The sequence below is a fragment of the Cervus elaphus genome, chromosome 26 (genome assembly GCF_910594005.1).
Source record: "Cervus elaphus chromosome 26, mCerEla1.1, whole genome shotgun sequence".
Lineage (NCBI taxonomy): Eukaryota > Metazoa > Chordata > Mammalia > Artiodactyla > Cervidae > Cervus > Cervus elaphus.
The window spans coordinates 21,600,710-21,627,515 of NC_057840.1; the positions used below are offsets into that span (position 1 = coordinate 21,600,710).

At 38.6% G+C, this 26,806-nt stretch overlaps 1 protein-coding gene across 1 annotated transcript in view; it reads right to left on the bottom strand.

The window, feature by feature from the left end:
• The window catches only part of MAP3K5 (mitogen-activated protein kinase kinase kinase 5), a 213,345-nt gene that overhangs the window by 103,791 nt on the left and 82,748 nt on the right, over positions 1–26,806 (bottom strand). Inside the window, exons 4-7 of the mRNA XM_043888113.1 lie at positions 25,617–25,810; positions 24,218–24,386; positions 22,720–22,826; positions 20,259–20,429 (exon numbers count right to left, since the gene is read on the bottom strand). Coding sequence (XP_043744048.1) covers positions 20,259–20,429; positions 22,720–22,826; positions 24,218–24,386; positions 25,617–25,810 — 641 coding nt within the window. The remainder of the gene's footprint in view (positions 1–20,258; positions 20,430–22,719; positions 22,827–24,217; positions 24,387–25,616; positions 25,811–26,806) is intronic.

A 26,806-nucleotide genomic window follows, 5' to 3' on the forward strand; every position in this document is an offset into this window, starting at 1 on the left:
GACATGATTTATAAGTTTTAGACTCATACAAAATCCAAAGGTCTTTGTGTTTTCTCAGAGGCAAGTAGAAAGTCCAAATAAAAAAGATATAGCAGAAGAAAGGAGTTAATACCTTTCTTTCTACCAGTAATTTATACTTTCTGCCAATTCATATCAATATATGAAATATCTTTCAACAAATAAATTTTTCATTTTTACTGAAAGAAAAAACCATGGAAAAATTCTCTTAATATATTCAAAGGAAGATGCAAAAAGCAAGATAATCCTAAATCATTCAATAAATACTGGTAAGTACTTCCTATGTGCCAAACTAACCAAACTGAAAAAATTAAATGGGCTTAGATCTGTTTTTCTGTTACCAAAAACAATACAATTTAAAACATTTTAAGCAAAATATAGATGCCAATAAATTAATAATTTACATTTTCTATGGCTCAGAACACTTCATAATAGGATGCATATTGAGGAGAAAGTCTTAAGGAAGTAGGAATTCTCACACATTGAAAAGTAAATTAATATACTATTTCTTGGTAGAAATTTTTGAATATCTATCAAAAATGGTAAAATGTCAATAAAAAGCAATGCATACCTATTGACACAATATTTCCATATCTATGGATTTACACTAAGAAAAAGCATTAAATATGAATACCAGACCACCTAATCTGTCTCCTGAGAAACCTGCATGCAAGACAAAAAGCAACAGTTAGAATCAGACATGGAACAACTGACTGGTTCAAAATTGGAAAAACTGTCACCCTTCTTATTTAACTTATATGCAGAGTATATCATGAGAAATGCCAGTCTGGATGAATCACATGCTGGACTCAAGATTGCCAGAAGAAATATCAACAGCCTCAGATATGCAGATGATACCACTCTAATGGCAGAAAGCAAAGAGGAACTAAACAGCCTCTTTCTTGATGAGGGTGAAAGAGGAGACTGAAAAACCTGGTTTGAAAGTCAGCATTAAAAAAACAAAGATCATGACATCTAGTTCCATTGCTTCGTGGCAAATAAAAGGGGAAAAAGTAGAAGCAGTGACAGATTTTATTTTCTTGGGCTCCAAAATCACTGTGGACGGTGCCTGCAGCCATGAAATTAAAAGATGCTTGCTCCTTGGAAGGAAAGCTCTAACAAACCTAGACAGTGTATTAAAAAGCAGAGACATCACTTTGCCAACAAAGGTCCATATAGTCAAAGCTGTGGTTTTTCCAGTAGTCATGTACGGATGTGAGAGCTGGACCATAAAGAAGGCTGAGTGCTGAAGAACTGATGCTTTTGAACTGTGGCGTTGGAGAAGGCTCTTGAGAGTCCCTTGGACTGCAGGGAGATCAAACCAGCAAATCCTAAAGGAAACCAACCCTGAATATTCATTGGAAGGACTAGTGCTGAAGCTGAAGCTCCAAAACTTTGGTCACCTGATACAAACAGCAGAATCGCTGGAAAACACCCTGATGCTGGGAGAGATCAAAGGCAAAATGAAAAGGGGGTGACAGAGGATGAGATGGTTAGATGGCAACACCGACTCAATGGACATGAATCTGAGCAAACTCTGGGAGACAGTGAAGGACAGAGGAGCCTGGCATGCCACAGTGCATGTGGTCACAAAGAGTTGGACACGACTTGGTGACTAATCAACAACAACAAAATGTAACCAGACATTTGGTTATAAGAATATTTGTTACAAGATGAAAAACTACTTCCTAAATTTCCAAAAATATTAGAAAATAAAACATGGAACAAAATGTATTCTAATTGTTGGAAAGCTATGTAACCATTTAAATTGTAGAAGAATATTCAATGTCAGGGGAAACTTGAACTTCCAAGTAAGATGCAATAGTCTACTAGGGAGCCATCCCTCCTGCTACAACAACTAGGTGGGGAAAAGGATACACATCAAGAACATATTTTTATAGTCATTGGAGATCTATGGAAGCAACAACATCTCATTGAAATAAAACTCCAAGGAGGGAAGTGTCTTTCCAAGATGAAGCACTTTCGTCTCTATAGGGGCTTTTGCTGATTCTGACCATAAGATTAAGCATAGGCTTGGTATAGGCAGAGAAACTCTACCTATTTGAAACTTTACCAGGGAAAAGAGAAACAAGTGGATTTCCTGATAGTTGCATGAGCTGGCATGACAAGCTGAAACCCTGAGGGACCCCAAACATGTAGCCGATTTTCTCCAAAGGACATTTGCTTAACACTGGCTGTATGGACAGCTGGGGATGAGGTATGGCTGGAATGGCAGTGAAATCTGAAGTTTGGCGGTGCTTAGAAGTAAATACGAGAGGGAGGAGACTACAACGAATAGCTGACAATCTCCTCCAAAGTCTGGAGCTATATAATGTAAGAGAATAAAGACTCAAACTCAAAACTCCAAAGGGCAGTTATAAAATCCTCCACATTCAAGGGATAAGAAGATAGAACCCTGCCTGGCTCTCAGTCAAAAGCTGAGGGTGGTCATATCAGGAAGCAGGGACAAAAACAGAGATAGACGGGTCAATAAAACTGAAACCGAGACCAACCCAACTCAACTGCAGTTTTTGAGGTAATCAGCGCCTCACCATGTCTGGCTAACAAAGGGAAGTGAGAGCCATCTATGAGGGAAAATAATATCATTCTTAATCTCAATAATTCTTATATATAAAATGTATGGCATACAGTAAGGAATTATGAGAACTTCAGAATCAGGAAAAAATGACCAATAAACAAAAGAGCAAAAGAGACAAGAGGACTTGACTCACAGATAATTCATATGTTGGAGTTTGTAGACAAGGACTTTAAATCATTATTACAAATATGGTGAAGAAAATTGAGGAGAAAATGGACAAATGAAGGAAAAGAAGATTTCAACCTAGAGTTGGAATCTAAAATAAAGAGAATCAAGTAGTCTAGAACTGAAATATATAACACCTGGAAATAAAAATTCATTGGATAGGTTTAAACTAGACAGCATATTAAAAAGCAGAGACATTAATTTGTCAACAAAGGTCCGTCTAGTCAAGGCTATGGTTTTTCCAGTGATCATGTATGGATGTGAGAGTTGGATTGTAAAGAAAGCTGGGCGCCGAAGAATTGATGCTTTTGAACTGTGGTGTTAGAGAAGACTCTTGAAAGTCCCTTGGACTGCAAGGAGGTCCAACCAGTCCATCCTAAAAGAAATCAGTGCTAAATATTCATTGGGAGGACTGATGCTAAAGCTGAAACTCCAATACTTTGGCCACCTGATGCAAAGAGCTGACACATTTGAAAAGACCCTGATGCTGGGAATGATTGAGGGCAGGAGGAGAAGGGGAGGACAGAGGATGAGATGGTTGGATGGCATCACCGACTCAATGGACATGAGTTTGGGTGGACTCTGGGAGTTTGTGATGGACAGGGAGGCCTGGCGTGCTGTGATTCATGGGGTTGCAAAGAGTCGGACACGACTGAGTGACTGAACTGAACTGAGACAGAGGAGAAGATGGATTTGGTGAAGGAAGAAAAAGCTCAATAAAAAGTTTGTAAACTGATACAGAGAGAGAAAAAGTGAGGGGAAAAGACACAACAGAATGTAAGAGACACATAAGACATAGTTAAATAGTCTAACATATGTATCATGGTAGCCCTAGAAAGAAGGATTAGAGAATACAGAACACAAGAAGTATTTGAAGACACAAAGTCAAAATTACTCCAAGACTGTCAAAAACATTAACACAGAGATTCAAGAAGCTCAACTTCAAGCTGGATAGGATAAAATACGCATAGCCTAAATGCTAAAAATCAAAGACACAGAGGGAAATATTTAAATTAGCCAGAGAGATAAAGATATATTACCTTCAAAGGAGGCATTTTATTGCAATTTTATAGCAATTTTATTGATAAAACTGATAGCTGACTTTGCAATACAAACTATGGAATAAAATTGATAGCTGACTTTGTAATACAAACTATGGAAGCCAAAAGATAATGCAATGACATATTTAGAGTGATGAAAGAAAAAAGAAGAGTTATAAATAAGCAAAAACTGGCAGAATTCGTCACCAACAGATCTGCATGCAAAAGGTACTAAAAGTATCCTGGCTAAAGGATAGTGATTCCATTTGGAAGCACTGAACTGCAAAAAGAGCGTCAGAAAGAGTACTGAAGGAAAAGTGAAAGTCGCTCAGTTGTGTCTGACTCTTTTCCACCCCATGGACTATACAGCTCATGGAATTCTCCAGGCCAGAATACTGGAGTGGGTAGTCTTTTCCTTTTCCAGGGGATCTTCCCAACCCAGGGATCGAACCCAGGTCTGCTGCGTTGCAGGTGGATTCTTTGCCAGCTGAGCCACAAGGGAAGCCCAAGAATACTGGAGTGCGTAGCCTATTCCATCTCCAGTGGATCTTCTCAACTCAGGAATCAAACCAGGGTCTCCTGCATTGCAGGTGGATTCTTTACCAACTGAGTTATCAGGGAAAGGCACTAGCTATTTTTAAACTACTGAATATTTATTCTGCTTTAAGTTTCTCTCCAGTCAATCCTGAAGGAAATCAGTCAATCAAACCAGTCAATCCTAAAGGAAATCAGTCCTGAATATTCATTGGAAGGACTGATGTTGAAGCAGAAACTCCAATACCCTGGCCATCTGATGCAAAGAACTGACTCATTGGAAAAGGCCCTGAGGCTGGGAAAGATTGAAGGCAGGAGGAAAAGGGGACAGAGGATGAGATGGTTGGATGGCATCACCGACTCAATGGACATGAGTTTGAGCAAGCTCCGGGAGTTGGTAAGGGACAGGGAAGCCTGGTGTGCTGCAGTCCATGGGGTCTCAAAGACAAGACTGAGTGACTAGATGGCTGAAGTTTCTCCTCTTTAAGGAAGTGGTAAAATACAAATTTAAGGTAGACTTTAAGAGTCAAGGATGTGGATGGCCATCTCTAGGGAACTCCTAAAAGCATAACATAAAGAGTATTGTGTGTGTGTGTGTGTGTGTGTGTGTGTGTGTGCGTGTGTGCATGCACTCATGTGCTAAGCTCTTTCAGTCATGTCTGACTCTTCGCAACCCTATGGACTATAGCCTGTCAGGCTCCTCTGTCCAAGGGATTCCCCAGGCAAGAATACTGGAGTGGGCTGTCATACCCTCCTCCAAGGGATTTTTCCAATCCAGGGATTGAACTCGCGTCTCTTACATCTCCTGCATTGGCAGGCAGGTTCTTTACTATGACTAAAGTGTTAATAGAGTATAAAATGCAACAGTAAATTAATAGAAAAAATGGGGGAATGGAGGACTAAAGAAACAAAGATATGAAATAAACAGAAAATGAATTGCAAGACATAAGCACAACTAGACAAAAAATATCAGTGATATGGAAGGTTTGAATGTTATGATTAAGCAAGTCAATCGAACTATCTTATGTGAACCACTATATCCAACAATGGTGAACTGTTTTCGGGGCTATAAAGGCACCTCTTATTACAGTAGAATTAAACCAGAGAACAAGAAAGGTACATCTGTATATTGGGCAACCTACTTCTGAATAAGCCAGGGTTCAAAGATTCACATTGAAAATTAAAAGGTATTTGAGCTAAACTACATTGAAAGTTCAATATATCAAAACTTCTGGGATGCAGAGCAATTTTTATCTTTAAATGCATATGCTGGGAAAGCAGCAAGGGTGAAAAAAAAATCAATGCTCTAAACTTCCATCTAGAAACAAAACAGAACATATTCCAAAATAAAGCAGAAGGAAGATATAATAAAGAAATCAATGAAGCAGAAAATAGATGTGCAATAAAGAAAATGAACAGTGTCAAAAGGGGAAGATTAATAAAATTGATAACCCCCTAGATAGACTGCTCATCAGAGAGAGAAAGAGAAATGAAAAGGGGTACATTAGTATAGGTCCTACAAGCATTGACGGTCAGTTGCTCAATCGTGTCTGACTCTTTGCAACCCCATGGACTGTAGCCCGCCAGGCTCCTCTGTCCATGCAATTCTCCAGACAAAAATACTGGGGTGGGTTGCCATGCCCTTCTCTCAAAGATCTTCCTGAACCAGGGACTGAACCCATGTCTCCTGCAGGCAGGCAGATTCTTTACCATCCGAGCCACAGGGGAAGTTTCCCAGGTGGCGCTAGTGGTAAAGAACCCGCCTTGTCAATGCAAGAGATTTAAGAGAAGTGGTTTCAAAAGTCTGTTCTGTACTCCTGTGTCTCTTTTTCTGTTTCAGTCCCTGGGTCTGAAAGATCCTCTGGAGGAGAGCATGGCAATCCACTCCAGTATTCTTGCCTGGAGAATCCCATGGACAGAGGAGCCTGGAGGGCTACAGTCCATAGGGTTGCAAAGAGTTGGACACGACCGAAGTGACTTAGCACACAAAGTGATACAAGCATTAAAAAGAAAGTAAATGGATATCTGGAACAGCCTTAAGCCAATAAATATGGCAACTTAGGAGAACAGGAAAATTTTCCTGAAATTCACAGATGAGTATGATACAAGGAAAAAAAAAAGGAAACAATAGTTCTATGTCTATTACAAAATTGATAACAATCTGAAATTATTCTTTTTTCCACCTATCTCTCATATTGTACTCACTCTGACAGCAGGGGCCTTGCCTGCTGTCTTGTTGAGGACTAAATCTTCAGCACTCGACTTAGCAGGAGCCCGACTCACTGCAGGTGATTTCAAAATACCTGCTGCGTGAAGAAAACCTGCATCCACCTCTTACCAAGAGCCAGGCTGTGACAAGTGATACATACAGCAGGTCATATAAAAAATAATCTCCTCACTTCTTTAGTAGTCTAAATCCTGACCTTGACAAAACCATAAGCCCAGAGAGCTACTGCCTTAGCCCACATTACTGAACTGCATAGTACCTTCACCACATTCTATTTTAATGTTACTAGAATGCATTATTTAATAAAAATATTAAAGATATTGTTTGTATAGTTTTCATTGTTGCCTACTTATATGAGAAACTACTTTAATTTATTATTAGGGAGAGGATAGCCTCCTCTGAAAAAGCAGCATATGGTTCATTTTTCATGCTATTACTGAAGCTTATTTTAAAGAGCATGTTACTCCTTATCACTGGCGTATCCATGTCCCTTGGTGCTAACTTTCCAAGTATGTATTATCATTTCACTGTTTCTTTAAATTCAAACTTAATAAAAATGCATGTGCTGTGCCCAGTCGCTCAGGTGTGTCTGACTCTGCAACCCCATGAACTGTGGCCCATCAGGCTCCTCTGTCCATGGGATTCTCCAGGCAAGAACACTGGAGTGGGTTGTCATGCCCTCCTCCAGGGGATCATCCCAATCCAGGGATCAAACCCAGGTCTCCTGCATTTCGGGCAGATTCTTGACCGTCTAAGCCACCAGGGAAGCCCAAGAATCACTAGAGTGGGTAGCCTATCCCTTCTCCAGGGGATCTTCCCGACCCAGGAATCAAACTGGGGGTCTCCTGCATTGCAGGCGGATTCTTCACCAGCTGAGGTACCAGGGAAGCCCAAGAAGAATGCATACAGAGGCTAAAATAATGAAACAATCCATTGCAGCTGAAGAAGATGTATCAGTCATTTTAGCATAAATGTGCCAAGTATCAATAACAAACCCCAGTGGCTTGCCAATTTCTGCATCAGCTGGCTCGGCTCTGCCTGACACTTTTTTCCCTCTGAGACCTAGCCTGATGGAGCAGCTTTCTCTAGAAAATGGCTAAGGAAAAGCATATTCAGCACAACCAAGACATGGCTTTTAAAGCTTCTGCTGGTAAAAAGCATCAGCCAACATACAAATCAGAACCTGGTATCATGGGGTGGAAACATATAACCTTCCTATGAGCAGAGACAGTGTATTTCTAACAATACAATAGAGCGCTGATGATATTCTCTACCACAGGAAGCTGTGGTTACTGCCAGAGAGTAAAAGACACAAAAATAATAGCTGCCTCTCATGAGCGGGCACCTACTAGGTACAGGCATTGCACTTGACACTTCAAGCATAATATTTCTAATTCATACACCTCCTTACAGGCAGGGAGGATTCTCTCAAGTTTTCTAATCAGAACTCTGCAGCATAGAAATACTAAGCCATGCGGTTTAAAAGTGGTTGAGGAGGAACTTGACCCACTTCTGCCAGATTCTAAACCTGAGCCCTCCCCTCTGTATAACTTTGCCTACCCTTTGGTGTGTATTTAAAAAAAATTTTTTTTAATCCATTTTCATTACTTTGGCTTTTGTTTTTTTAGTAAAAAGGAATTGGGTGAAATAGGAAAAATAATAACGAGAAATGAAAATAGAACTGTTTTTACATTAAAAATAAAGTTTGGATTCTATACAGAAACCGGTATTGATGTACTCTTGGAAAGAGTGGTGTTTGTCACAAAATGTACTTGATCCATCTTATCAGATTGGAGACTAAATTTTTAAAAGACTGGCATGGCAATACCACTGGATGTGCCCATAGAAATGAATCAAAGAGGGCTTCCCTGGTAGCTCAGTTGTAAAGAATCTGCCTGCCAATGCAGGAGATGAGGGTTCGATCTCTGGTCTGAAAAGATCCCACATGCTGCAAAGCAATTGAGGCCCTGCTCCACAACTAGTGAGCCTGCTCTAGCGTCCTGGAGCTGCAACTACTGAGCCCTCCTGTCGCAACTGCTGAAGCCCGCATGCATTAGAGCCCATGCTCCGCAGTGAGAGAGACCACTGCCATGAGAAGCCCGCACACCGCAACTAGAGAGTAGCCCCTGCTTGCCACCAACTACAGTGTGGCCCACACAGCCACGAAGGCCCAGCACTGCCAAAAATAAATGAATAGATCAATAAAATTATTTTTAAAAATACACCAAAGATGTTACATGCCATTGAAAACTTGACAGTTTAACTAGCAAGAGGATAAACGAACACGAACAGTAGATTAGACCTTCCACAAAGAAATAGATAAACAATGATTAATAATATAAAACTATAAAAATACAGCAATAAAATGATTAGAGGGCTTCTCCAGTGGCTCAGTGGTAAAGAATCTGCCTGTAGTGCAGAGAGAGACAGGAGACACAGGTTCAATCCCGAGTTGGGAAGATGCCCTGGAGAAGGACAAGGCAACCCACTCCAGTGTTCTTGCCTGGAGAATCCCATGGACAGAGGAGCCTGGTGGGCAAAAGTCCATGGGGCAGCAAAGAGTCAGACACAACTGAAGCAACTTAGCATGAAGCTAAATTAAGACTTCATGAAGGAAACAAATCTTAAGGATGGCAACAGACATCTCAAGAAAATTCTAGGGAGTATATTTGAGTAACTGAAGTTATTTATACTATGGTTGATTTCTTTCTACTTAGTCCTAAATATGTGTTGAAAGAGGATAAATAATTTGTAATCTTCAATTCATTATTACATTGAAGAGATGCAAAGTTACTGTCCGAGTTTTCAGAGCAACAGATTTTTGTTCAAGGACTGCCTTATGTCAGCAGTGTATTTGTCACTTGATTGCAACTAGCTCTAAGAAAGCTAAGTACTTGTTAATAGAGTGATGAGTCTTTAGAATAAAAACTTGGCTCACTTTTTGCATTTGTACTGAGATGTGCAACCAAGTAAAGAATAAAGGAAATATTCTTGAATCAGTTGTTTCTAGCTAAAGAGCATCTATTTCCCACCAAAGAAGAAACTAAGCTCTAGTTCTTTCTATTTAGCTGTCATTTTCCTCCTTTCTGATATAAACAGCTGTGATTCTTTCTGTAAGACATACAAGTAATTAAATTAGAATTTCACAGTGCTTTACATCTCTAGGGATATTTCTGAAATTATCACTCACAAAATAACTCAGAAGGAAAGCAAGACAGCATGAGACAAAAATTAACGCTGAATCACTCTGTTGATTTTATCTGGGGATGGGGAAACCCTCTCCAATTCATACAATTTATTTGTATATAATTTTATTGTAATAGGAAAGTCAGGATGAAAAATATAAAAAGTCAAAATTCTAGCTATCTCCTTTCAGTCCTTTTACTATGTACATATTTTTCCAAAAACAAGAATCATACTATTTTAATTACCTGTTTTTTAAATTTTCATATGATATCATGATGCATGTTACTATTAAATATTTATTTAAAACCACAATCGTCTTTTGGGCTTATACTCAAAAGAATTGAAAACAGAGGATTCAAATAGATATTTTTACACCCATGTTCATAGTAATATTTATTCATAATAGCTAAAAGGTGGAAACAAACACAAATGTCCACTGACAGGTGAATGGGTAAAGACAAAGTACATAAAATGGAACATTATTCAGCCTTTAGAATGGAGATTCAGACACATGCTACAACATGAAAGTGAAAGCTGCTCGGTTGTGTCCAACTCTGCAATCCCATGGACTACACAGTCCATGGAATTCTCCAGGCCAGAATACTGGAGTGGGTAGCCTTTTCCTGCTCCAGGGGATCTTCCCAACCCAGGGACTGAACCCAGGTCTTCCACATTGCAGGCAGATTCTTTATCAGCTGAGCCACAAGGAAAGCCCAAGAATACTGGAGTGAGTAGCCTATCCCTTCTCCAGCGGATATTCCCAACCCAGGAATTGAACCGGGGTCTCCTGCATTGCAGGCAGATTCTTTACCAACTGAGCTATGAGGGATGCCCCATTGCTACAACCTGGATGAGCTTTAAGAACGTCATTCTAAGTGAAATAAGCCATTCACAAAAAAGATATATACTGTATGATTCCACTTATATGAGATACCTAGAGTAATCAAATTCATAGAGACAGAAAGTGGAATAGTGGTTGCCAGGAGCTGGGGGGAAAGGGGAATCCAAAATTGTTTAATGGGTATAGAGTTTGAGTTTTGAGAGGGGGGAGTTTGTGGGGCGGGGAGTGGAGCATTGTGAATGTACTTAATGCCACTGAATCATACCTTCAAAAATGGTTAGAATGGTAAGCGTTATTTATGTATATTGCTACCATCAACCCTCCACACACACACCTTTGAATGAATGATATCCCATCACTTGAGGGTATCCTTCCATTTAACAGCTTCCCGACGGTTGGACACTTAGGTTTCTTCCGGTTTTTCATTACCATAAAATTTAGTGTAGTGAGCACTGTAAACATATCTTTATTTCCATATCTGCTATTTCTTTTGGACAGTTTACAAAGGATGTAACTGAACTAAAGAACATGAATTATTTCAAGGTTCTTGATACATCATGCCAAACTGCTTTCCAGAAAGGTCTTACCAGTTCACATCCCCAAGAGCAGCATAAGAGAGAGATTTTTACCTTGCACTCATGCCAAAATAGTCTCATCTATTTTCATTTTTGCTAACTGATAATAACAAGAGAGCACAGCTCAGGATTTTAATGGGCACTTATCTGATTGCTCCTGAGAGTGAATAGTTTTCAAATGTTTATGACCAATCTAAATGTATCCTTCCAATAACTGCCAATTCTCTTAAATTAAAATGCAAAACCCATACTCTTAAGAACTCTAGGAAGACAGGAGGAGATACATTTGGGAAAGTTCTGAAGAGGAGGTAAGGCCAAGGGTTTAAACTTAATCTTTAAGGATATGAAGAACAGTAAACATTTAGGGAGAAGGAACTGGCAGTAAAATCCAGGGAAAGTCTAAATATTTAATTAAAAAAGAATAGTCATATTACCAATTACGGGTTAGCTATTCAATAAGATGGATCCATTAAGCGAAATTTCCAGAGACAGAGAACTCTGCACTGTTGAAAAACTCCCCAAGCAGTTCTGATAGTCAGCTAGATTTGGAAACAACTGCTTTGGTTCACCAAGCAAAATCACTACTGTTCTTCCAAATGCTCCTTCCATTTCATCATAATACCTGGCAAACATCCAGTTCTCGTTCTCACTCAACCCTCTGACAACTTGGTTACAGAGAGCAAGCCTTAGTTTCTCTCCTTAAGTGCTTATTACCTGTAAAACACAATTAGGAAATCTCCCAGTGACTTGTTAAATATTACCATTCTTGGACTTCGACTTGGTCATGCCACAATCTGTCATCTGTTGAATGGCGTGTTAAATCAAGGTCAAGGCATGAGACCAGTGTACCAGGTTGCTTGTTTACAAAGCAATCGTGGGTACATGGTGTGTTCTCCCCAAGTCTCCAGGTCATCTTGGAATTGCTGGTTCCTTAAGAGCCCGCTACCCCTGGACATCAATGAGCTGGGTGTCATGCTGAGTTATTAAGAACTCTTCAGGTTTTGTGTTCTGAGGATAAAAATCATCCAAATTTGGGAAATTTGATTAATAGATACAACCAAGGACTAAACGAAAATGATGTCAGTGGAATAACGGTGAGATCAAACTTGGGGGGTTAGGAGGGTAGTGGAAATAGAGATAACATGAAGAAAGATATCTCGAAGCCAAGATAAAGAAAAAAGGGCAAATCTGGCAAATGGAAAATAGACATTGGTCTTTATTTGTATGTCAGTTGGTTTGTTACATAACTCTTCCTAAGTAAAGCCAACTCCATTAATAATGTACAAAATAAACAGTTATTAGGCACGATCACTGTTTGAATAGCACTGTCACTGACGTAAAACAAAATCAGTCGATAAGGCAAAGCTGTCTGTTCTTTCCCAAGCTACTATGGAAAATGAACACATAAATGCTAAAAACAGACTTAATGCTTTTAGCTTCCTAACTATGGATTTTTTTGGCATTACAACAGGGGAGACCTGATTGTTAATATAGAACAGCACCCAATTTCCTCTCAAAGTTCTAAAAATGACTTCTATCTCCCCTTAAGAATGACAATACCATCATCTCTAAAACCAAGTATGATTTCAAGCAATCACTGCCTATCCCAGGTGACTCCATGATAGCTATGGTATATGAAATTCTATCAAGTCCTATGCAAAAAATGCACACACTCTCTTTCCCTCATTCGCTAAAATGGTCAGCTAGATTCAGAAAGAAGAGAAAGAAAACTCAGCAATATTTTAGGGACAAGGAATCTAATCAGTATCCATTAATCAAGTCTATATCTACTTTGAACATAAGTATAACATTATATGCAGAAATAAAAAATATCTTCACATATTATATACGAAGGATATAACTCTAAGGGTTTACTAAATTCCAAGGCTTGAACATATGTTGCTTCATTTAATCCCTCAGAGGATCTATTCTTCCTAAAGTGATGAGTCTAAACCATCTGTAATCAAACCATCTACCTTGCTAGTGATTTGTGTAGTATTGGGCTGATGATGAAATACTGGAAGCATAAAGAAATGTAAGGAATGTGTGAGATAGGTTTTTTACGAGTATTTTCTTAGTCCTAAGAGAAAGATACAGAAAGAGATGGCCTCCTTTTCTCTCATCTTAGATCTCGGCATAGCTAAGTTAGATTGATACCTGAAATGGCCCAAAGGTACCTTGTAACTAACTCTAAGAAAGCCAGACTGAGGGCAGTCACCCACAACAATAACAAGGAAACAGATGCGGCTGACTTTTAAGCTGCTGACTCAACTACCAGACCCAGCCCTATTTCTGAACTTCATGTTTTAGAAGTTACATTTTCTTTCTGCTTAAGCCCATTGAAGTAAGCTATTCAGCTACTTTTTGGATACCAAGAGCATTCTAATTCATCCAGGTAGGTATTATTCTTATTTTTCAAATAAGAAAACTGAATTTCTTAAAGATTAAGTCATTTGCCTAAGATACACTGTTTCCAAGTATTTAGTCAACATGTATTCCATGTGGTCTCTCACAAGTCTAGGCTTCTTCAATAAAACAGTACAGATATTCCTAGAAATGCCTGTTCCTGGAAATTCCAGGAAAGAGAGGCTAGAGTGTAGTAAAAACAACACTGGATCTGAAAAAAATTAGATTTGAAATTTTATTAACCATAAAACATCATGAATTCACTTAAGTTCTTTGAGTTTCATTTGCCTTAGTTGTAAAATGGGAAGAAAAATATCAGCTTTGCCCACCTTACAAGGTGCTTATAAGCTAATCGCTAATAACATATACAAAAACCTTGTGTGAACTCTAAAATTTAAGGAACTGATTATTATTTCTACCCACTGAACAAATACTGTATATATCAAAATGTTCTCAGTAAGTCATGCTGCATATGAATTCAGCATAACTACTTTGTGGTTTTTTGGTTTTTTTTTTTTTAGATTAGGTTTAAAAAGTTGTAGAGATAAATTTGGCAGTGAACTTCCCATGGCCCTCCAAGTCATGGTCCATAATATTGCCTTGGGTCATTTCAGTTCAGTCTGTCACTTCAGAAACTCTGTGGGTTTTGTTTTTTGTGGGTTTTTTTTTTTTAAGATGTGAGTCTAGGCTCTTGAGTCACAATATTTCCTTTGAAAGCTGGCTCTCCTCGCAGCTTTGCTCTCTCACCTTCCTCTTTATCCCATAACAGCCCCTAAAATTCCCCAAGCAGCACTTATGACAGGTACCATTCCTGCTTGCTTTAACTTATATTTAAGTTTATATGGACCAGCTATGATGAAAGGCTTTTAATAACTGAAAGTCAAACTCCAAAAAATGCATTTTTCATAATTTGGATTATAGAAACTTACATAAAGAAAAGAATAGCGTTATAGCCATCTGTAAGAGCTTCAATGACCAAAAACAACTAAGGAAATGACCATGAATTTTATACTTAAATCAGCAGGATGTGTTCTTTCAAACCCTTCGCCCTATGTCCCGGATAAGATTCAGTATGTAAAGTTTGTTCTACAACATACTACAATTCTGCAAATTTAAAAAATCTAAACCATAAACTTCTTTCTTGTTTTGTATTTTCATCTTCTCAGTCCCAAGTAAACCTCTCAGAAAATAGACCTGCATTACAGTCTCCCTAAAAGCAAAAAAGTGCCCTGGGATAGCGCTCATACCAAATATTACAATGAATGCGCAAGAATAGTGTCTGACTTTCTCCCTGTGCTGTAAGTCAGGAACAGTCAACTCATGAAAGATGTTAAAAAGGGGAACTTTGAGACTTCTATGTGCCATTGTAAACACAACTGCATGGGGCTGTTTTTCCATCGAGTTGAAATTCTTATTCCTAAACTTTTCATGCTTAGTAAATAAATGACTGTCCATTCAAGCCAGCAGAAAGTGATTCAGGTTGTGGGCATGGAAAGAAGCTTCAGGGACACACTGCCTGCCACTCACTGCTATCCCACCCAGGTACCTGACAAGTAAGAGCTCAGAGAATTTTGGCTCAAAAAGGGTAAAAAATAAATAAATAAATAAATAAGACAGCTGAAAAACTCTCTGGAACCCAGGACTCAGGAAACGCAAAACCTGGAATAAGCCTGGCCAGCAGCCTAATAACCTCAGCAACGAAACTCTTGGGTCAGCACCTTGACAACGCACTTTTACTTCAGCTGTGACATAGCAAGAGATTACAGATGATGCCAACACACCATCACAAATGAGTGGGAGTGGGTTGGATGGAAACAGTAAGAAATACTGAAGTGGCTTTACAAGTGTGAAGGCATGAAAAAACACTTTTAAATTAGGGGGGGAAATCTTCATAATGACCCTTACAACAAATGGATATAATGACAATATGACAATAATGGCAGGTTATAGGCCTGTAATCTACAGAAGTGACATTCTTATATTATTCAATATATCAGTGGGTGATACACCCAGATCAACTCCTGAGGCTCCTCCCATGAAAAGGCTTTGAGTTCTAACAGCTTTCCCTGTTCTTACTAGAAAATCAACCAACAGCTTAAAATGAAATCATTCAAAGCCCGACAACTTCAATTTGACCTGAAGACTTAAAAGACAAAGCTCTTTTGAGAGCTAGTTAATGTTCTTCAGTTTAATAGGAACCATAGAAAAGGAATCAGAATTGGGAAGTATAGAAAGACAGAACAAAAACACAACCAGAAAAAAAACTGTGTTCCTTTTGACTGAACTTTACGTGACCTTGAAAGCTCCCGGTAGTCTAAATTGTTTGGTTTTTCAAACGGGGAAACACTTCTATTCCTCTGCACGAGGCACATGAACTTCATAAAAGATGTTTTCCATTTTAATTCACTGACCATGAAAATCAGACTTCCAAAGATTATCTATGCATTTCACTATCACCATTAAATCAAAGCATTTATACCAGCACAATGCATCTAAATATCAGATTCTAATGTTCCTACAATTAAGATTCTTCTTAAAGATTAAAGAAATCTTCTGTCTTCTTAAAGAAGAATTTATTCTTAAAGAAATCTTCTGGTAATAAAAAAGGTTGTATAGTTACATTTCTCTTTTATGACAGCAGGGGGGAAAAACTGGTTAAGGGAAACAGTAAAACTCTCTGTTGATTGCAATAAAAATTTATAATTCAAATTTAAAAGTCCAAACCAATCTGTCCATGAAAATCCAGAAAGTCACTGTCCCCAAATTTTCTTCCCTGGTTATAATCCATTATCCCAATTTCAGTCCCTTGCTAAACTGGTAGGAGGACACAAGATTTTGAAATGTTAAGATTTCCGTTTCACAACTTAAAAAATGTTATGGCCATTACTAAGGAACGCCTGAACTATGTCAATTGCCCTTTTTTAAAACTGAAGTATAGTTGATTTACAATGTTGTGTTAATTTCTGCTGTATAGCAAAGCGACTCAGTTATACAAATATACATATTCTTTTCTACTATGATTTATCATAGGCTATCGAATATAGTTCTCTGGGCTACATAGTAGGACCTTGTTTATCCATCCCACATAAAATAGCTTACATCTGCTTATCCCACCCTCCACATCCATCCCTTCCCCAGGCCCTCCCCCAGGGCAACCACAAGTTAGCTCTCCAAGTGAGTCTGTTTCTGTTTTGGAAATAGGTTGATTTGTGTCATACTTTAGATTCCACATATAAGTGATATCATATGGTATTTGTCTCTTTCTGTAAGTCAAGCTTCTTTAATTTTTTTTTTTTAGAATCAGAGACTATTTGGGGGAACATTTTAGAAACTAAAACACAGAAGAATAATATAAGCAACATTTTCTACCCACATACCCACCACTCAGCTTAAGAAATAAAATGTATTAAATATTCTTGCAGCCGCATGTGAAATATTCCATGATCCCTTTTTATTCCTTCCCTACTGGTAACTATGATACTATCATAACTATGATACATCATAAATTGGGGATTTATGATGTACATTCATGCATCTATACTTTTACTAGATGTGTATGACTGGTTTCAAAGTTTCTATAAACAAAATCATACTCTATGTATCCTTCTGCCATGTGTTTCTTTGCAGTATATTCCTGTTGACTGATGTTTTTATTGTGGATCACACTTTCCTATCTTCACAAATCTAGTACTTTCTGATGGGGTGGTAGGCATTTTGGATGATACATCATAGAGTTTGGATTCTGTTATCTTCCTCTTAAGAGTATTGAGTTTTGTTCCAACAGGCACCTAAATTATTGTCAGTTCACCTTGTTTTTGTGGAGTCTTGGTTTGGGGTTTTATTAAGGTGGTGCTTAATTGATTTTCCTCTTCATTTTAGTACCCTTCCTTAGTCCTTGGATGTGGTTTTTTCATTCTGAAATCTTGGACCTACTGGAGTTTCAGTGGAAAGCTCAAAGTGTTTATCAAGCCCCTCTAACTTGGTGAGATTCAAACCCCAAACTCTGTCTCTCCTACATTGCATGGCTGCTGAAATCTTAGTTCACCTCTAGCCTTCTAGCTCCTATTTTCTGCTGGACTCCTTTGAGTTTTACCACATGTGTGCAGAACGTCAGGGGTCAGCCAAGAATGGAAGGTGGCTTCTATGCATATTTTGGGCTCTCTCTGTGGCTCCTTCATGTAAGGGATCTATCATTCAATTTGCAGGCACTAGTCAAAGCTATGGTTTTTCCAATAGTCATGTATGAATGTGAGAGTTGGACTATAAAGAAAGCTGAGTGCCAAAGAATTGATGCTTTTGAACTGTGGTGCTGGAGAAGACTCTTAAGAGTCCCTTGAACTGCAAGGAGATCCAACCAGTCCATCCTAAAGGAAACCAGTCCTAAATATTCATTGGAAGGACTGATGCTGAAGCTGAAACTCCAATACTTTGGCCACCTCATGTGAACAGCTGACTCATTTGAAAAGACAGTGATGCTGGGAAAGATTGAAGGCAGGAGAAGAAGGGGATGGACAGAGGATGAGATGGCTGGATGGCATCACCGACTCAATGGACATGAGTTTGAGTAAACTTCGGGAGTTGGTGATGGACAGGGAGGCCTGGCATGCTGCAGTCCTTGGGGTCACAAAGAGTTGGACACGACTGAACAACTGAACTGATCTGAACTGGCAGCCACAAACTAACTCCTTCAACCGGTAAGACTATGGTTTTCTTCTTGAGTTGTATCTTCCTTAAGCCTGCAGATTTGAGAGCTCCCTCAAAGGAAAAAGCATATATACGTGGATCTTATCTAATGCAGTACTCCTCATCTAAGAATCAAAAACTCTCCAGCTTCTGACTATCTTTAGTCACTCTTTGGTGCTTTCGAACTTTTTAAAAAGTGTTTCCCCAATGTTTATAACTGTTATTGGCAGGAAGGTCAGTGCCATAGGAGCTACTCTTTCCCAAAGAGTTGATGAGCAGATGCAAATTTTAATGGGCTCTAGTTTCCCCAATATCTTATGGTTTATGGTATTTTTAAGCCTTCTTTAAGACAATTTTTCCCTTTCCAAGTCATAAATCCATTTTGTGTATTGTATTATAAAATTTTTTCCAAATAAAATGTTTTGATCTTTAATTCACTTGGATTTTATTTTTGTGTGTGTGGGTTAAACTAGGGATATACTTTTATTTTTACAGGCAGGTAAACAAATTTTTCCAGTATCATTCCTAGAGTCCATTCTTTCCACTCTGGCTCATGAAGCATAGCTGCAAGTTGCTCAGTTGTGTCAACTCTTTGCAACCCCATGGACTGTAGCCTGCCAGCCTCCCCTGTTTATGGAATTCTCCAGGCAAAATTTCTGGTGTGGGGAGCCATTCCCTTCTCCAGGGGATCTTCCCATCCCAGGGATGAAATCTGGTCTCCTGCCCTCATGAAGCATATCATATCATAAATCTAGTCATAGGCACACAAACTGATATGTCTCAGGCTCTGTTTTCAGTTTGTTTCTCCCAGGCTCTGTCTCCCCTTTCAGAGTTTTATTTCTTTAATTGTTTCAGTTTATTGGAGTATAATTACTGTACAATGTTGCTGTTAGTTTCTGCTGTAGGACAAGTGAATCAGCTATTTATATACATATATCCCCTCCTTCTTGGAACTCTCTCCACTCTCCACCCCCATTCCACCCATCTAGGTCGCCACAGAGCACCAAGCTGAGTTCCTTGTGCTATACATCAGGTTCCCACTGTGCTCAGTCATGTCCAACTCTTTGTGACCACATGGACTGCAGCACACCAGGCTCCTCTGTCCATGGGGATTCTCCAGGCAAGAATACTGCAGCGGGTTGCCATGTCCTCCTCCAGGGCTATCTATTTTACAGATGGTAGCATATGTATGTCAATCCCAATCTCCCAATTTGTCTATGCTTGCACTCACATTGGGCTTCCCTGGTGACCCAGTTAGTAACCCTGGTGACCCTGCAATGTGGGAGACCTGGGTTCAATATCTGGGTTGGGAAGATCCCCTGGAGAAGGGAAAGGCTATGCACTCCAGTATTCTGACCTGGAGAATTTCATGGATTGCACAGTCCATGGGGTCGCAAAGAGTTGGAGACAATTGAGCGACTTTCACTTCACTTACACTAATAATGTAATACCTTAATTGTTACACCGTTACAGTACGCCTAATCTGGGAGAGCAAATCCCTCCACCTCATTCTCCAAAATAGCTTTGCCCATTCTTGACCCTTTATTTTTTCAAACAAAGTTTAGAATCAATTTGTTGAATTTCATGAAAAGTCCTGCTGTAGAGAATTAACATCTTTAAATCAAGTCTTCTTGATTTAGCAAGTCTTCTCATCCACATACTTGCTATATTTTTCCATTCATTCAGGTCTTATTTCACGTCTTTCTGTAAAATTTTATGAATTTCCCCCAATTATACTTTTATTGTATTATACTTTTATCTTTTAAAAATTCTGTTTTCTTGAATCATTATCTTTTCCTCCAATTTATCCCAATTTACTCTGCCTTATTAAATGAATTTCATCAAAATTATTTGCTAAAGCTATAAATTCTAAGATTTATTTTATAATATACAATCTAACAAATGAAAACAATCATTTAATACTCATTTACAAATGATTTTTTTGTGTCATGGACTTACCAAATATCTTATCCTGTACACTTACCAAGAAGCTCCGTGGTCTCTACTTTCAGTGTCCATGAAATTCGAGTCCAAAAACATATCTTTGTAGATTCGACCAACGAGGCAATACATATCTGAAGCAACCTGCCCTTCATTTTGCACCAGAGGGATCATAATGTCAAGAGCTTTTGCTCTATCTCCAGGGAGGTTTCTCCTAAGTAGAGAAAGGGAACATCACTCTTTCTGTATAGACTACAGAAGCAGTTTAGGCCTATCATCTTTTTAAAAAGTCTGTTTAAAACACTGATTCACATTAATAAGTTTGGCAGGATAAAAACAACAATTATGTTTTGAAAGTCTTCTGCAACTCTTTTTTAGCCTACTGCATGTCTAATAATCTAAAAAGGATTTATTTAGAGCTGGTTTTTTGCTGATGTGATGATTTGTGCTTATCCATCCACAGTCATTCCAGTTTCCCTGTGGTCTCTGTGTGGGTTCAAGCTGACAGAGTCAGATTAAGAATGCAGCCTGTGGCCGTGAATGGGACAGAGTCAAGGACTCCAAACAGGGGCAAAACCCTGATGCTATAGGTTTCAGTGGCTTTTGCTCCAAAACATTGAGCAAACTAATTCATAGACAATACCAATAAAGCAACCTGAGTTGACCAATCAGTCACCTAAGGAAGCCGCTTTATATAGCTCATTTTAAAACTGATGAGTACATACAGACTGTTCTCAAAGATAAAAATTCTCTTTAAGAGTTATTTATTGAACCTTGAAAACATTTACGCTAAATTAAAGAAGCCAGCCACAAAAAGACTATATATTGTACAATCTCATTGCATGAAACATCCAGAATAGGCAAATCTATGGAGACAGAATGAGATATCTATGGTTGCCTAGGTCTGGATTTGGGAGGAATGGGAGAGTGTCCTACCCCCGCTGGAGCAGGACTGGGTGTGGGTGGTTTTGGGAAAGGTAATATAAATACTTTAAAACTCATGGTATTGATGGTCACACAACTCTGTTAATACATTAAAATCCATTGCATCATACACTTTAAATAAACTTGTATGATGTATGAATTACACTTCAATAAAACTGTTACATAAAAGAGTTATTTCTGTTCTCAATTACTATTTTAAATCTTTTTGTCCATGAAACTCCTTTTTACATTCTGTACTAAATGCCTTCAGTTTAGAATAATGCTCCATACAAATACATTTATCATTTCATTCTATTCTATCTTAGGAAAGACAGAGATGAAATATAGATAAAAGAAAATATAAGAGGCTCTTAGGGACTTTCATTTTTCATTTCAAAATATAATATATTTCATTCCATCTTCCATTTCATCTTTCAAAAAAGGATTTATTTGAAAACCAGTTGGAAAAGTTAATCTCTGGAGCTTTCATCTCTCTCTGCCAAATCTAAAGAAAACATGCTTAATAAATGCAGAGATAAAATTGACTTTCATGATCATATTGATAAAGGTAGCACATTGTAGAGCTTGGGCAGAAGAATAAAGGAAAGACACAATATCTGGTTGAAGAGCATGCTGACTTTTCTTTGGAGACAAAGGCAGGAGAACTGAGTGGGGGAGAATACAAGTGCCCGCATTGGCTTGCTCTGGGTCTAAGCCTGTGTTATGACATAACCACGAGCCTTGAAGAAAAGTCACTCAAGCACTTTAGTTTCCTCATTGGTAAAATAATTAAGACTTCACGGCAAATGAAAAATAGATGTGAGGCTCCCCTCTCTCTCTCTCTTTTTTTTTAATCATTCTCTTCAACTGTAGTGATTACATACATATCCAACTCTCTACCATCGAAGAGAACAGCAAAACTAAGTTCTGGAGAGTTTAGTGCTTTAGGCCTCTCTATGGCCAGAGGAGGGATGGTCTTCCATGGTGACTCTGGGTAGAAGTGGCACTGGGGTAGGTGTCAGTCATGATGCGGACAGAAAGCACAGAGGCAGGACTGGAAGCAGCACTGTTAGTCCTGATCCTAGAAAATTCATGGACACATGACCTAAAATGTGGTCCACAGAGTTTTGATTATATTAATAATCAGGTATATTCAGAACAATCTCAGTGAACATCTTCTCTGATTAGGAATATGTTCCCCTAGATATAACTATCCCTACTCTAGTTAGTTTTCATATAAATAACCACTTGGCGTTCAGTCTATTTAAAGACAATATCACATCCATGTAATTTTAAAAATCCCCCAGATATATTTAAATAGAAAACACAAACTTTGACAGAGAAGCAAAAGAATTTTAAGAATTTAGATATATAAACATTGAGGGTACTTCTTTTACTCATGAAAAGTGAGACAATCAGAATGAATGCTTCCTATATTTTATATGGTTGAAGTAGAAATATTAACAATACATTATAGTAGGAGTGGTTGCAAGGCTACACGAAAAACAAATCATGGAAAGAATATGCAGGTTAAAAAGTAATACATTAGGCACATTGTGGGGGGAACTTTTTCTTCTTACCGATTCAGTGCAAATGCATAGTGAAATTTCACATGGTGATGGGAGGCCAAATCAAACGTTGGAAGCTTTTCTAAAGTCTCTACCAGCTTCACAATAGAATCATAGTCCTTTCAAACAGGAGAAGAATAACACAGAATTAAATCTTTGGGAGAAAGTCCTGACAATGAAATGCCTTTGAACAACCAGATGCCTGAAACCAAGAAGGGTATTAAAAAGGAACTAGAACCCATGAAATACCTTAAAGAATCTAGAACCAAGAAGAAACTGTTTGTTCATTTGCTTGCCTGAATAAGGGTTTTAGATTATATAGATAAAACACTGGAAATATTGAATTACCATCTCTGACCTACAAAACAATAAACTCTCTAGCATGGTAATACTACATTTTCTCAGTACAGGTGGTTTACTTCTCCCTGGAGCTAGATTCCTTGTATGCAGGATGTTTTCAATTACTTTCAGGGAGACAATTTCCAAGATATCAGGAACATGGAGCAACCGATAGAACTTCTGTTATAAATAACAAAAATATTTGGTTTCAACATTAGAAGGCTCTCCAGCCATGGGATCTTAAGTGCCACGCATCTCCCTGTATGTGAATCTCTGTTATCCACAAGAAGCTTTACTCAAGCCTGAATGGGTAGGAATAGGAAACCACAAGTCACTTAAATTTTATTGTAAAAATCCAACAGCAAATCCCCAACTCAGAGAGGATTTCATTCTTCTTGTGTGTGTTGTATTAAGCTGCTTCAGTCACGTCCAACTCTTTGCCACCCCATGGACTGTAGACCGCCAGGCTCCTCTGTCAATGGGATTCTCCAGGCAAGAATCCTGGAGTGAGTTGCCATTTCCTCTTCCAGGGGATCTTCCTGACCCAAGGATCGAACCCATGTCTCTTATGTCTCCTACATGCGCAGGTGGCTTCTCTACCACTAGCCCCATGATTCTTCTTAGCGTAATTTAAAAAATTTTAAGACTTCCCAATAAAATAATATGTCACGTTTGTGTTTTACATTACTCATTTTTAAAGTTATTTTTATAACTAATCAATTGCACATTTCTCACTTTTGGCTAGTTAGATCCAGCACTATCAATTCCAAGCAACACAATTCCAGGAGTAAGAGATATATCTGGAAAGCTCTAAAAATGTCTGTTCTTTGCTAAAACAAAGATTTCACTTAGTGACAGGCAGGTGTGCCTGAGGCTAGCAGAGCAGAACAGCCGTCTGTGGATTAACTATGCATGCAAATTTTTCTTTCTGTTCTTTTGCAGGAAAAAGGCAGCCCTTTACCGTACAAGACTTTCATAATCACTGATGGTTAACTTATATGAGTCTGTTTCATTTATCATAAAATCTCTGGATGGAAAGCTTAGGAGAGTCAATAAAAAATTACATGTAGTAACATGAGTGACTTATTAGCTAACTGAAACTGGATATTAACACTCCCTTATTCCTCCAACATGATACACAACCAAGACTTGATTTTGAGCATCTTCTCACCTGGATATCTCTATATGAAAGTAACAGATTTATGACAATATCTGCTGTCAAGACTTCAATATTATCCACTCGCTGTCGAATTCTTGCCAGTTCAGCTGCCAATTCTTTGCCAGTATATAAGTTACGAGCTTTCCTGATATCGTTGAGTATAGACTCCCGGATATACTGGCTGGTGGAAAAACACACATTTTTAAGAGTCGATACTAGAAAGTATTTCAATGAAAAGCAGTGACCTTGTAAGGAAATAAATGACACCTGCAGCATTCGTACCTTTCAGACCATTAAGATGTACAGAACGAACACCTCATCTAGCTGGTATTATTAAAACGTTGGGGCATCCGAATATTTTACTCCAGGAAGAATGAAAGGTAAAGATACTCCACGTTAATGAGTTGTCCGAGGGCCTGCAGTATTCCAGCTAAAATGCCAAAACTTTATTTTTCATTTTCCTGTCTTGAGTAGGAGTTGTTCTAAATAAATTAGGTGTGCCCATGATTCGAACATAATATAACATGTACCTTCTGATCCAGCATCATCATTTATCAGCATAAATGACTCCTCTTAACTAAAATATAATAATGCTTTCAACAATTTTTAGAGAGTTCTTGTCCTTACACTAAAAGTCCCTGGACATTTTTTCAGATAATGTTTCTGTACTTACATGGAATATATTTTTAGCTCTAACATTACTATAACACAGATAGCAGTCTTTCTTTTTTCTGATTTCAAGTTGTTCTCCTCTGAATAAAGTGGACAAAATTCAAAAGATAGACTATGCTACACGTATTTTATCCACTTAAAGGGCACTATATATATATTTACCTGGTTCTTGACTGAGTATTATATGTAAGAAACATCTGATAAGGTGCACAAATACAGAAAGTCCCCGACATACGAATGAGTTCTGTTCCGAGAGCACATTCATAAGTTCAATTTGTTCATTAAGTCCAACAAAGTTAGCCTAGGTACCCAACGAAAACAATCGGTTGTATAGTACTGTACTTTAATAGATTTATGATACTTTTCACACAAATAATGTGTAAAAAATAAACATGAAAAATAAAACATTTTTAACCTTACAGTACAGTACATTCGTATAATACAAGAGCTGGCATACAGAGATTGGCATCAAGTAAAGAGGTAGGAAGAGTTACTGATGGGAGAAGAGAGAGAGTTGGGAGATAGCAGAGCTGAAGGATCGTCAGCAAGAGGAAATGGAGGGCAAGCTGCAAGTGACAATGTACGCCACGTGTGTAAACCAACTTATGCGGCTGAACGTACAGACTCACGTTCACGTCTTCAAAAGTTCACAACGTGCAGGTTTGGATGTAGTGGACTTACATAAATTAAGTACACAAACACTTCACTATCACTACCAAACGGCATTATTAAACTTTACCTGGAACTTGCTTGCGCCACCTTCAAAAGCTGAATGAAACGATCCACAAGAGGTAAGCAGATGGGTCCCAGAAGCAGCTCAAAGTTTGGCTGCATAAGTTCAGTCAAGCCCTTCATGAAGCTGCTGTCACAGCAGTAGACCTTGTTATGCGGCGTTATCATGTAAGGAATAAACGTGTAGTTCCCAGTGCACATCTGCGGAAAGAGGAAGCACCACGAGGTGGTGAGCTGACCTGCTGACCCCACACTAACGTCACCCCAAATCTGACTTTTAAATAGTAATCCTAAATGTGAAGGGGAAAAAAAAAAAAACAAAAAACTTCATTTCCTATCCATGACCTATGAAAATTTCCTCCAATTTCTCTAATTGCTTACTTCAAGTAATTCAGACTTACACATGATAAAAAAATACAGCATGGCACCGTTTCTATCAATCCATTAAATATTTATCCATCATTCTCTTGGCTACAGTACTATGATATATGCTGTAAGTGAAACAAGGTAGTTTAAAACACAGCCCTCAGCCTTCAGAAAACTTGTCAGAGACACAGCATAAATACATGGAAATGATAAGAGCTAACATTTCAGGGCTGCCCACATAACACCGAAGTGTGAGCGATGCCAGAATAAGCTGATTCCCTCCAGGCTGCTCGATCGCAGTCATGGCTTTGCTAGCATCTCAGTTACTAAATCGAGAGACCCTACATATTAAAAAGCAGAGACGTCACTTGGCCAACAAAGGTCCATATAGTCAAAGCTATGGTTTTTCCAGTAATCATGTACCAATGTGAGAGTTGGACAACAAAAGAAGGCTGAACGCCAAAGAATTGATGCTTTTGAACTGTGGTGCTGGAGAAGACTCAAGAGTCCTGTGGGCAGGAAGGAGATCCAACCAGTCCATCCTAAAGGATATCAACTCTGAATATTCATTGGAAGGACTGAAGCTGAAGCTCCTATCCTTTGGCCACCTGATGCGAAGAGCCAACTCATTGGAAAAGACCCTGATGCTGGGAAAGACTGATGGCAGGAGAAGGGGGCGACAGAGGATGAGATGGTTGGATGGTATCATCGACTCAATGGAGATGAGTTTGAGCAAACTCTGGGAGATAGTGAAGGAGAGGGAAGCCTGGCGTGCTGCAGTCCATGAGGTCGAAAAGAGTCAGATACAACCTTGCAGCTGAACAAGAGACC